Source organism: Manduca sexta, chromosome 12 (genome assembly GCF_014839805.1).
Source record: "Manduca sexta isolate Smith_Timp_Sample1 chromosome 12, JHU_Msex_v1.0, whole genome shotgun sequence".
NCBI classification, from domain to species: domain Eukaryota; kingdom Metazoa; phylum Arthropoda; class Insecta; order Lepidoptera; family Sphingidae; genus Manduca; species Manduca sexta.
In genome coordinates this window covers 8,811,520-8,823,500 of record NC_051126.1, presented here as the reverse complement: position 1 = coordinate 8,823,500, position 11,981 = coordinate 8,811,520, and the positions used below count along the sequence as shown (strand labels likewise).

General features: G+C 34.2%; 2 protein-coding genes across 2 annotated transcripts; one reads left to right on the top strand and one right to left on the bottom strand.

Annotated features, from left to right (window-relative positions):
* Positions 1 to 1,273: 1,273 nt before the first annotated feature.
* Positions 1,274 to 3,766, top strand: LOC115441535 (ATP-dependent DNA helicase Q1). The gene has a single exon (XM_030166355.2). The coding sequence runs from the start codon at positions 1,580 to 1,582 to the stop codon at positions 3,464 to 3,466; it is 1,887 nt and encodes a 628-aa protein (XP_030022215.1). The 5' UTR covers positions 1,274 to 1,579; the 3' UTR covers positions 3,467 to 3,766.
* Positions 3,767 to 3,787: 21 nt separating this feature from the next.
* LOC115441549 (UPF0193 protein EVG1 homolog) lies at positions 3,788 to 8,449 on the bottom strand. Its single transcript, XM_037437872.1, has 5 exons — positions 8,168 to 8,449; positions 7,378 to 7,552; positions 6,349 to 6,515; positions 5,941 to 6,180; positions 3,788 to 3,953 (listed from the first exon to the last, which is right to left on the bottom strand). Exons 1-5 carry the CDS (start codon positions 8,289 to 8,291, stop codon positions 3,826 to 3,828), a joined length of 834 nt encoding a protein of 277 aa, XP_037293769.1. The 5' UTR covers positions 8,292 to 8,449; the 3' UTR covers positions 3,788 to 3,825.
* Positions 8,450 to 11,981: the final 3,532 nt, after the last annotated feature.

The following is an 11,981-nucleotide window of genomic DNA, read 5'->3' as shown; positions in this document are numbered from 1 at the left end:
AACTTTGTTCGCCTACGTGATAAATAAAGTATTTTATTTTTATTTTTTATTTTACTTATCGGGAATATTGTTGGAAAACAGTTATCTTTACTCGCGTTAATTAAACGTGTGGTTTATGCATATCTTCTCAAAATGTAAAGAAATATGTATTTGGTGTAGGATTCCAATCACGTCGCTCAATATTCTCAATTCATTTTGCCTTGGTTTTTAAATTTTTTGGTTATCTTAAAAAATATTCTAATTTCACTTAGTTTGTCGTTCTGAATAATACAATATTGATGTGTGCTCTAACATTCTTTCCAAAGACAAAAACCGTAACTGATAAACGGGCGTCTGTTAAAATATCGATATCAATAATTTCTAAACAAATCCACCCACCCATCCCTAAGCTCGTGTGTAAACAAACATAATGATTTTAATGTGTATAAATCACGCCTAAAAGGGTCCAAAGCTTAACAAACCAGATCCACATATCATTTTAATTGATAAAAACACATCCAAAAAAGTAATTATACAAAGATATTTGCTAATTTTCGGTAAAAACAGTTACTAACCTATGAAAATATATTTCGGGGTCTTTCTTGCGTGAATTCGATTTGCATCCTTTCACACAACACTGAGTCATTTTCGAAACTTAACAAATACACTAATAAACACACTGAACAATTGAGAATATGATTATATTACTTTAAATTCAATATTTATGAAGATTTGTTTACATCGTCTGACACTACATGTACTTGCCGACTGGCCACCATAAAATGGCGTTTCTGCCGCAAGGCGGTCCCAGTGTGTTGAAGTAAACGAAATAGTGCCATATGCGAAGAAAGCAATTATTTTTGTCTTTTTTTGTTGCGTTCCAAATAAGCTTTGAGTAAAAGAGATAGACATATATATTGACAATTCTGCGTCGATTTCCCTAACATAAATATAACTTATTCATATAGCTAACTTTTGAGGCCTCTTTATATTTAGTCATTGGTTAACACTCAAAATATTTCCCTCTCGCTCGCAACTCGAAACGCAGTAACGTAATGTTCATTGTAGAATAACGTCCTTTTGTAATTTGAAGCATACGATGATACAATTCTCTACCTCTCTGCCCTCGTCCTATAGTTTACCAGAGACGGAGAATGAGTAACGCGACTGCCGCGACATAAAATTTGAAGTAGTACAATATATAATTACATTTTGACGTCATGTACGGGACAAATGTACCGCCTCTTGTATGTCCAACTCAACATTAATTGGCAACCTTGCGAAATTTTTTATGCGTAGCGTTGGTACAAAATCTTACATAAACTGAGATCATGTATGTGTGCTTGAACTCAAAATCAATGTACTAAGTGCCGCCTCTTCTTACGTAGTATATTACTTACTCTATGGTCTAGACACTGAAGTCTGAGTCTTGAATGGAAGGCAGTGAAGTAGAAAGAAATATAACAACGACGTTAGACAGTGAACGAAAAACGTTCACTGCGCTATCGCGACAGTTTTTTTTTTAATATGTGTGTTGTCATGAGATTCTATTGAGAATAAAACACTTTGTACTTAGCAAGGCGGTAGGCTATGACAAATTATGACTCCTGCACAAGAGCTAGAAGAGGAATTAAAAAATGTTGATACCGAACTCGGTGTAGTGGAGTCCGAAATTGTAAAACTAAAGAGTCGTCAACGCATGCTGCATGAAAAGAAAAATTCATTGAAGCATGCTATTAACAAACTGAAATCTGATAAATTGGCTGAAGTTGATTGGGAAGGCACTAACTATACATGGTCAAATGATGTAAAGGATATTTTACAAATAGTATTTCAGTTAGAGTCATTTCGACCCAAACAATTAAGTGTCATAAATGCAACATTATCAGGCCAACATGTTATTGCTGTTATGCCTACTGGAGCAGGGAAAAGTCTATGCTATCAACTGCCTGCTATGGTTCAGGGGGGATTGACCATTGTTGTGAGTCCTCTCGTGTCCCTCATTGAGGACCAAGTCCGCTCACTTACTTCAAAACAGATTGCTGTAAAATATATCACAAGTACCACTCCTAAAGAACAAATAACAGAAATTTTACACACAATTAGTGATAAACATTGCAATATGAAGCTTCTATATGTTACTCCAGAGCGCTTTGCTAAGAGCAAAAGATTTATGGCCAATTTACAAAAATGTTATGCTAATGGCAGATTGCAAAGAATTGCAATAGATGAAGTTCATTGCTGTTCACAATGGGGTCATGATTTTCGACCTGATTACAAATATCTGGGCATTTTATCAGGTATGTTCCAAAAAACTCCAATCCTGGGTTTGACTGCAACAGCCACTGCTCATGTTTTGTCAGATGTTCAAAAAATGCTCAGTATCCCCGGCAGTCTGGTTATAAAATCCACATTTAACCGCCCTAATTTATATTATAAAATAATAAAGAAACCCACATCACAGGATGAATGTATATCAATAATAGAAAATTTGTTAAAGCACCGTTACAGAGGAGAAACTGGAATAATTTATACTAATAGTATAAAAGATTCTGAGGATATAGCAATAGAGTTAACTAAAAGAGGATTAAAAGTGGGTTGTTACCATGCTAATTTAGATGCAAATGATAGAACTAAAGTTCACACCAAGTGGCATGAAAAAAAATACCAAGCCTTAGCAGCAACAGTTGCATTTGGAATGGGCATAGACAAACCAGATGTTAGGTTTGTCATTCACCACACTATAAGCAAAACTATGGAGAATTATTATCAAGAAAGTGGAAGAGCTGGCAGAGATGGCAACCATGCAGAGTGCGTTACTATGTATCGTATGCAGGACATTTTCAAAGTTAGCTCAATGGTGTTTAGTTCAATAGGTAATTTGGACCATTTATATGGCATGGTCAAGTACTGTCTCAATGGTGCAACATGCAGGAGACAACTCATTGCTGAGCATTTTGATGAGGACTGGGGTGACACAGACTGCAATAAAATGTGTGATATTTGTAGTGATGAACAAAGTGAAATAGAAGAAATTGATTTACAATGGCATTGTAAAACTCTGGTATCTATTATAGAAATTGCAGAAAATCAAGACACAAAGCTTACAGCAAATAAATTATTAGATGCATGGTTTTTAAAAGGACCTGTGGCACTCAGACATAAAGGAAAGTTACCAAAGTTATCCCGTGAAGTGGCAGAGGATGTCCTTGCATTCTTATTAGTGGAAAATTACCTTGTTGAAGACTTTCATTTTACATCATACACTACAATAAGTTATATTAAAAAAGGCCCATGTATGGATTCAATTCATGATACAAATTTTTCTTTGAAAATGCCAATAAGAAAATATACACCACTTTCTCAGAATAATAAAAAAGAAACAAGTAGAGAGATGGCTCATCAAGTAAAATCATTCAAGAAAAGGAAAACTACATTTGAAGCAGAATCTGAGGCCAAAGTTTCAAAAATTGTAGTAATTGATTAATTACATATTAATGAACACAGTACCTATAATAATGAATTTAATTTCTGTTACTCTACTCAATTGCAGGAAGCATGATCTCTCCATTAACACTTGTTCAATGGAGTCCAAAAAAACACTACAAGTACTAAGCAAATGAATGGAAATTTACTTACAACTTAAAACACTGTGTGCATGTAAATGCTAACAAAACCATGATTGATAATAATTGTACTAGTTCTCATAAATAATAACAATCTTCCAATATTTTTATTTTTTAAAGAATGTATAGACTGGTTAAAATAAAAAATATTTTTAATTGATTATTTATTTATGAAAAATAATGGTACATAAAGCGAAAATACAAATTGAGAATTTAATAATCAAACACGTCGCCGCGGCGAATATTGTAGTGACGGCAATTGGCCGTAGCTTGCTACATTTTCTTCTCGGTTACTTCTAGAAACGTGGAGCACGGGTGTTACAGAGACTTTTCTCTGCATTGAGCATGCTGAAAAAGCATTATCTATGTTATTAAAATGTCCACGACACATGTACATTTATTAAGATGTCGCCAGTTATTTACGTAGGTTATAGTAGTTTCCAGATAATCTATCAAATTTCTTAATTGACATTCCAAAACATTAAAAAATTACACTTATAGTTGTGACCCCACACTAAAATATAAGCGTTCAGTTGTTGGTGCCAGGTACTACTGAGGACATCGACACACAATTAATATTCGCGAATCATAATATAAAAAACTACTTCCACGCGGGAATCGAATCCACGTCTTCCCTTTTTTAAAACAGCACATCGTGCAATGCCCCATTGCACGATGAGCCAATGCGAATAGCGACGTTGTATAATGAATTTTGTAAGTTCATACGAACTATGAGGATTACGTCTATAATAGCACGTGCACCAGGCATACCGAAACGACAACGCCTGCATATCGCTGGGAAGACTTTGAAGCCAATGAAATGACTAGGGTTTATGGTGTAGATAAGTACTTACGTAGATTGTAATATCTGAAACTGTCAGACTTATGCAATTAATAGATATTTAAGCAACCTACCTTTTTTTATTACTTTAATCTATACTATTATATAAAGCTGAAGAGTTTGTTTGTTTGAACGCGCTAATCTCAGGAACTACCGGTCCAAACTGAAAAATTGTTTTTGCGTTGGATAGCCCTATGTTCGTGGAGTGCTATAGGCTATATATCATCACGCTATACCCGATAGGAGCGGAGCAGTAATGCCTAATCTCAGGAACTACCGGTCTGAACTGAAAAATTCTTTTTGCATTGGATAGCCCTTTGTTCGTGGAGTGCTATAGGCTATATATCATCACGCTATACCCAATAGGAGCGGAGCAGTAATGGCTAATCTCAGGAACTACCGGTCCAAACCGAAAATATCTTTTTCCGTTGGATAGCCTTTTGTTCGTGGAGTGCTATAGGCTATATATCATCACGCTATACCCAATAGGAGCAGAGCAGTAATGGCTAATCTCAGGAACTACCGGTTCGAACTAAAAAAAATCATTTTGTATTGGATAGCCCTTTGTTCGTGAAGTGCTATAGGCTATATATCATCACGCTATGACCAATAGGAGCAGAGCAGTAATGGCTTATCTCAGAAACTAGGAGTTTGAACTGAATAATTCTTTTTGTGTTGGATAGCCCTTTGTTCCTGGAATGCTATAGGTTATATATCGTCACGCTATGACCAATAGGAGCGGACCAGTAATCGCTAATCTCAGGTACTACCGGTTCGAACTGAAAAAATATTTTTGTGTTGGATAGCCCTTTGTTCCTGGAGTGCTATAGGTTATATATCGTCACGCTATGACCAATAGGAGCGGAGCAGTAATGAAACATGATGCAAAAACGGGGACAATTTATTAGTTTTGAGAGCTTCTGTTGCGTGCGCTGCGTAAACGGTTAAAGTTATGCAACAATAATGTATGACGGGATTGTTCCTCTTAAAGAGTTCTACAAAAATATATCATAAAACAAAGTCCCCCGCTGCATCGATCTGCCCGAACGTGTTAAACTCAAAAACTACCCAACGTATTAGGATAAAATTCGGCATGGAGACAGTTTGAGACCCTGGGAAGAACATAGGCTCCCGGGAAAATATATAGCGTGACTTTTATAACGGAAAACTTTAGCCCGGAAAACTTTATAACGCGGGCGGAGCCGCGGGCAAAAGCTAGTATGCAATAAACTAACTAATATGCTTCATCTTAATTAGTCATCAACTCGGTCATACCGCATGCATGATGTCACCGAATACGGGATATGAATTTATGAAAATGATCCATTGGTAACTGCCATTTGCTACGTCGCGTCGATTGCTAAGTATAATAATACAGGTAAAGTCGAGTTCTTTATTTTGGATTCAATCAATTTTCCCCCACTTTGCCTATCGTTGTCTATCAAAAGGCCTATTTGTTACATAAAATACAAAATTATTGAAACATATATTAACCTGAACTAGTGCCATTTTTCGTTAATGGTTTATTTAGTTGCAATTGCTCCCTGCTCCTGGTTGTACTAAAACCCGAAGCCGTAGATCTAGCTGATGAACCTTCGGTATCGATGCCCAAAGCGTCGAGTGCCCGAATACGCTCTGCTATTTGATCGTTGATAATTATTTTGTGCGGCTCGGCTTGACCCAAACATTCCATTTCCGCGAGCCATTTCATTCTTTCACAAATTTGATTTATCACTAAAAATAAAAAATAAATAATGGGTAAGTAGGTACTCATGTCTCAAAGTGATTCTTATAGTATGTAAGTTAGACAAAAGAGAATTCGGTACTTAAACATAAACGTCAAGATAAACGAATCATAATATAATCAATAATATGATCAAAATCATAAAAATAAAATCTTACATTCTTTCTTCATGTCCTTAGAAGTTGGTAATTTAGGAAGTGGTTTCGAGCCAAAACATGGTGACGATGGTACTACTATTTGATTATCATTATCGCCATATGTCATCAAGTTTGCTAGTTTCTCTTTCATCTTTTCTCTATCCATACCACGTTTTTGTGGGCAATACCTAAAATTTTAAATAAAAACAGTTTCTTACTTGGGACCAAATATAATTATAGGTATTGTACATATTATGCACCTACAACGTAATTTGTAACTCATAAAACCTACTGAGTAAAACTGTGCTAGTGTGGCGTGATGACTCTCCTGTTATTATATTTTCTTTGCTATAATTATCTAAATTGCCAGTGCTTGCTTCAATTAGTAACTCAATACTATGCACAGTTTTTCATTGATATTTTTGTTACACTTTTTTTTTTCAGAAAGCTGTTTGGTATACATGTTATCTTATAAACCATGCGTGGCAAGGCTTTTTGCCAGTACTCAGTACTTTCACAGTGCTATTTTGGAGGCGTAATAAACATTGCGATGCTATAGATATTATTTCTAGTCATAGTCTCACGGACCAGAGACCTATCAACGACGCCTAAAATAATTTTTACCTACTAAGTTATTATTTAATATATTTTTATAATTATACTCGATGGCCAATGTCTTACAATAGAAATAGTAGCTAGGTACATATATACTAAGTTAAAACTTGAATTTGTGTGATTATTAGTATGTACGTTCACGTCTTTTATCCCTGAAGTAGTGGGCAGAGGCGCAGCCCGTACACCCAATTTTCGCCACGTGGATTCCGTCCCAAGATGTGATCGGGACGTCTCGGGCGCTATTTAATTTAGCTAATGTGATGATATTGAGATTGTACCTTCTTACTTCTAAGTATAATCAGTTCAAAAATGACGAATAAATTGCGCATGGCTAGAACTTCACTAGCATCGCTATCACCTATGTAGTAAGCAGAGACCAATAAGGTAGTAAGTGTGTACATACTTACCTATTATTATGCATGGGTAAGTACTTACTGAAAGTCATCGATTGCTTCAGATCCCCTAATAGTCGATAAAGAGCGACGTCGTGATGTGCGAGGACGGACGGCTGGTCTTGAAGTATTTTTTTCGGTTTTTTTATTTTCAGGAGAAATTACGGGGGAGTCCTTTTTACGCTGAGCTATATTTAGTTTAGATTCTTCTAGTAGAACTTTAAAGAGAAACGAATTGATTAAATATTACTTAGCTTTCTTTTACAAAGATTTAAAGAGAAACGAATTGATTAAATTATTCGATCCCTACTACGCGTCTAATTCAGTCTAGGTTATGAAACAATAGATAGGTAGGCACAATGACGTAATAAAAACATCTTTGGGTAGGCATCAAAGTGTTCTAAGATAATATAGAACGAACATTGGGAAGATTGTCATACAAAAAATTTACGCTTATATGTGATGTGATGGTTACTCAATCTACCGTGAAATAGAAAATTTCAATGTAAAATACTTTATATATTTTCCATATCATGATTTGCACGTTTTCAATGCTAATACTTACCTATTACCATATTTTCAGTAAATATCTTATTTTTGTATTAATATCTAATTGGTAATTTGGAGCAAATATTTGGCCCTGTTGTCCGGTTTATAACTAACTATATACTTAGTTTAATGTCTTTGGTAGGCATTCAACCTTACATAAAATGCATTAAGTATGCACAAACCGAATATAATCCCTCGGTTAAACATGTTCAATTTTTATTTCTGGTGTACTTATGTGAACCTATCTATTATAAAATAAGTTGAATTGGTAGATAATTACGTACTTTTAAGAAAGTCTCGTTGTTCTGATGTAGGCGCTGCAATCTTTGTATGGAAAATACCTCCGTACGGAACATTAGTACTTGGCCAATTGACATTTATAAAACCATTGGCATCAGGTTTCTGCATTATTAAGCAATGTTTAGAAACACTTTTTTTATTATCTACAATTTATTGTTCTTCCCACGTCTTATTAGGTCAAAGAGAATTAGGTATTTATTCCTCAATAACTATCACTTGTTGCTATAGTCACTATATCTCATATCCATGACAACAAAAAAAAAAAAAAGTTAAGGAATCCTCTTTAGAACAGCCCAAACTATATTTTTCTCATAGACCCCTTTTAAAATTTTGCTGGTCCCATTGGACCTTTTTTTTGGTGTCCCAGAGAAAGTGCATTACAACTGCCGCCCTTCCTTCGCGGAAGGCGTCTGTTATGTTGGGGTCACTGTGCCTCTTACGACCCCTGTCAATATTATCTACGTATGTATGTACATTGATAGGTGAAGTCAAGCCAACATTTTAGTAAGTATTTTACTATCAAACCAGATAAATTTACGAGAATCCCCGCTTACGAATTGTGGACCTCAATTTTTTGGTCACTCCAATGTTGAATCGCATTGTAGGTATCTTATGGATATGATTCATTTGCATAAGCAGATACTTAACTATTAAAAAAAAAACAGTTTAGCCGTTACGGCCTAGCAATCAATTATTAGCATGAGCCTAGCCGCAATTTACAACATTCATCCACAATAACTGTAAATTATTATTGTGTAATTGATGATAATAATTAATTTATAAACAAGTTATTGCGGCGCTATTTTGCGGAAAAATGGATGATTCTGTGGACGCGACCATAGAAAAAATTAAAATTCAAGAACAAATTAAGGAATCTAAACTAAAAGAAAAAAGAGAATGTAAGCTAAAACTTTAAAAAGTTGATAATGATATTTATATTGGATAGGTCATGACGTGCGTCTTAAAACGTAGATAATATTAGTATGTACATATTATCAATTAATAGTCCAGTCAAAGTAGACAAAAAAAAACCTGTGAGTTAAGGCGATACCTCAAGGTCCATTTTCATACATTTTGTTTCACCTTTAATCTGGGTAACTAAACAAGTATTGGCAAGTAAAGAATTTAAATTCACGTCTAGTTAGTGATTAGTTCTCGCAGTTGAAGAAACACGTACAAATAATTAATAATCCTGGATATTTCGGCCTTTAAAATTTCGTCATATTAAATTTTAAAGGCCGAAATATCCATGATTATTAATTATTTTACGTTTTAATACCCAGATTAAAGGTGAAACAAAATGTATGAAAATGGACCTTGAGGTATCGCCTTAAGAAAAATTCACATAGAGCTGGAAATTGGTATAGACGTTAAATACATCATAACCAATAAAATGTCAAAAGTCCCACTTCGATCCTATGTGTTCAAAAGATTTTATTCAAGGTCAAAGGTCAAAAATTTCGGTTTTTCCCATTTTTCTCTGAAACTGGAGGTATTATCGAAAAATAGGTCAGACAGTACTTGTAGATCATACAATTCTCTACAACAATTGCTCTAATACTTTTTTTTCATACGAATCACCGTTCGCGAGATATCGCTATTTTAAAAGTTGAAAAATTTATTTGTTCGCCACTCCTTCATATGTACAGATTATTAATATATGTATGCACACATTTCCGCACCATCTACGAGGTAATGTACTTGGCACATTTTTTTTACATGGTTTCCCCAGTAGGCATACTCCAGATCTAGTATGATGAAGATACTTTGATCAGTATACAGATCGTATCCTATTGTTTCATCTCTATTAAAAATGGCTGATGTACTTAGTATCTCAACCAGTTAAGGTCAGTCGAGGAAAGTGCGCCATAAAATTTTCATAGCTGGATTCAATGCAATATCATTTCTTTTTGTGCTGACTTAAGAATGTAATTTTATTAATTTAAGAATATTTGGTATTTTGTGATAACAACCTATAGCCATTCAAGGAAATCGGACCATAAATTAATAATATTTTGCTCAAAGTAACAAAAAATGGTAGTAGGTGCACTTGCCTCTGGAAATGGGGTAAGTGTGCCTGTGTAAAAAAAAACGCCAATATGAAACATTATAAAGAAAACACTCATTTTAGTCCATAGAGAAATAAGTTTTACTCGCATTGCTCTTGGATAATTTTTAATCACTCAGTATTATAACAAAATATGGCTGTCAAATCAAATTCGGGGTAAGTGCGCCATATATATGTAAATCAGGGCTTCAAAACATTTTAGATTTTTTTTGCTATATTAGAGTTTTGTGTGCGGGATATGTTGGAATAAAAAAATGGTAGCCCTAATATAAAATCCATTTTATTTCTAAAAAGTAAAAAAAAAAACATACAAAAATGTAGGAATTAACAATTTTGAATGCGTTATAACTCAATTACTTAGAATTTGGCCTTATGACATTTGATATATTTTAGCTGCATTATATCCAGATAACGTGCCTGATCGAACAGTTGCAACCTATTCACGTAAAGTTGCTCTGAACTAAGGTATTTCAGTTTTTCTTTAACTAATACCCCCTTTTATTTAAGTCGGCTCAAAACAAAATACCTTGAGTACAAAAAATTCTGCTGTTAAGTATAACATTTTAATAATAATAATTCATATTAGTAAAACTTATTCTCAAAAAAGGTTGGTTATATATGGATCAGGGGCAAGTGCGCTATACGACTATTAACTATGGCGCACTTGCCCTACTCGACAATTTTTAGGTAAATTTTTTCGCATTTATAAAAAATCCTTTATTTTAGTATATATAAATAAAATTCAGGCAGGAAGTTAAAACAAAAGGTTTAAACTATGTATTCACCTTACTGGTTTACAGAAATATGTTAAATATCTTGAAATATTTGATGTTATCTTACACGGGATCATCTCTGTTTACAGGTCTAAATGAGACTTAAAATAAAATGGCGAATAAATCGTATTAAAATGAACATAGCCATTTATGTTTTTAGTGGCACTGTATTTCAGTTCGTAGCATAGATATAAGATTGCGGTAATTGTACTTATAACATAAATAGTTTTCGATATTTTTAGGGTAGGTCTCAGAATAATGACAAGCATAGAAGTAACACTATGACATTTGAGCGTACTCTGTCTTAGACAGCAAGAAATTTAATTGTGTTGCGATCCCTTCTGATATCTTATCGATATCGATAGATACTTTGTCTATCGGCTACGGTAAATTCACAAACCTGCTAAAATAAACACTTTTCGGTCAGTCAACTACAAACCGTTGCAAATTGCTATTTTAGATAAAGGCTAAAAAAAGATATCAATATCCTGATTTGGTATTCAAGTACCAAAAGAAGTCTGGATATATAAAAACACTCGTTAAGAAGCTGTTAAAATACAATAAACTAAAAAAAAAAACTAGTTCTATAACTACCGGCTTTCTTCGAGCTAAATTTTGTCCAATTTTCATTTGCTATTTACAGCAGTTTGATGCCTTCCGAAACGTCATTCAAACAAAAATGGTCAAGCATTTAGATTATTAAATTAAGAAAATGTTAGAAATTTCGGAAGGAATGGAAACCGCTGTAAGTAACAAACAAGAAATCAGCCGGAATTTCGTTTAGGAGAAAGCCAGTACGCCTTCTGTTCTTTTCTGACTTTCTTAGGGATTAAAAGATACCCAAGAGGTGTGATTTGACAGAAGCTACTAAAATGGGACAATAAAATTAAAACACAGCGGTATCATTCATGTCACATATGTTTGATAACTTATTTCAATGTTAATAAAACTTTTTCG

What these genes read in the sequence shown, in the direction of transcription:
- LOC115441549 (XM_037437872.1), bottom strand. Translation starts at nt 8,291, where the DNA reads ATGCAGAAACCTGATGCCAATGGTTTTATAAATGTCAATTGGCCAAGT. An exon ending in ACAACGAGACTTTCTTAAAA is followed by an intron (nt 7,553 to 8,167) that starts GTACGTAATTAT and finishes TTCTCTTTAAAG; the next exon opens with TTCTACTAGAAGAATCTAAA. An exon ending in GAAGCAATCGATGACTTTCA is followed by an intron (nt 6,516 to 7,377) that starts GTAAGTACTTAC and finishes TTAAAATTTTAG; the next exon opens with GTATTGCCCACAAAAACGTG.
- LOC115441535 (XM_030166355.2), top strand. Translation starts at nt 1,580, where the DNA reads ATGACTCCTGCACAAGAGCTAGAAGAGGAATTAAAAAATGTTGATACC.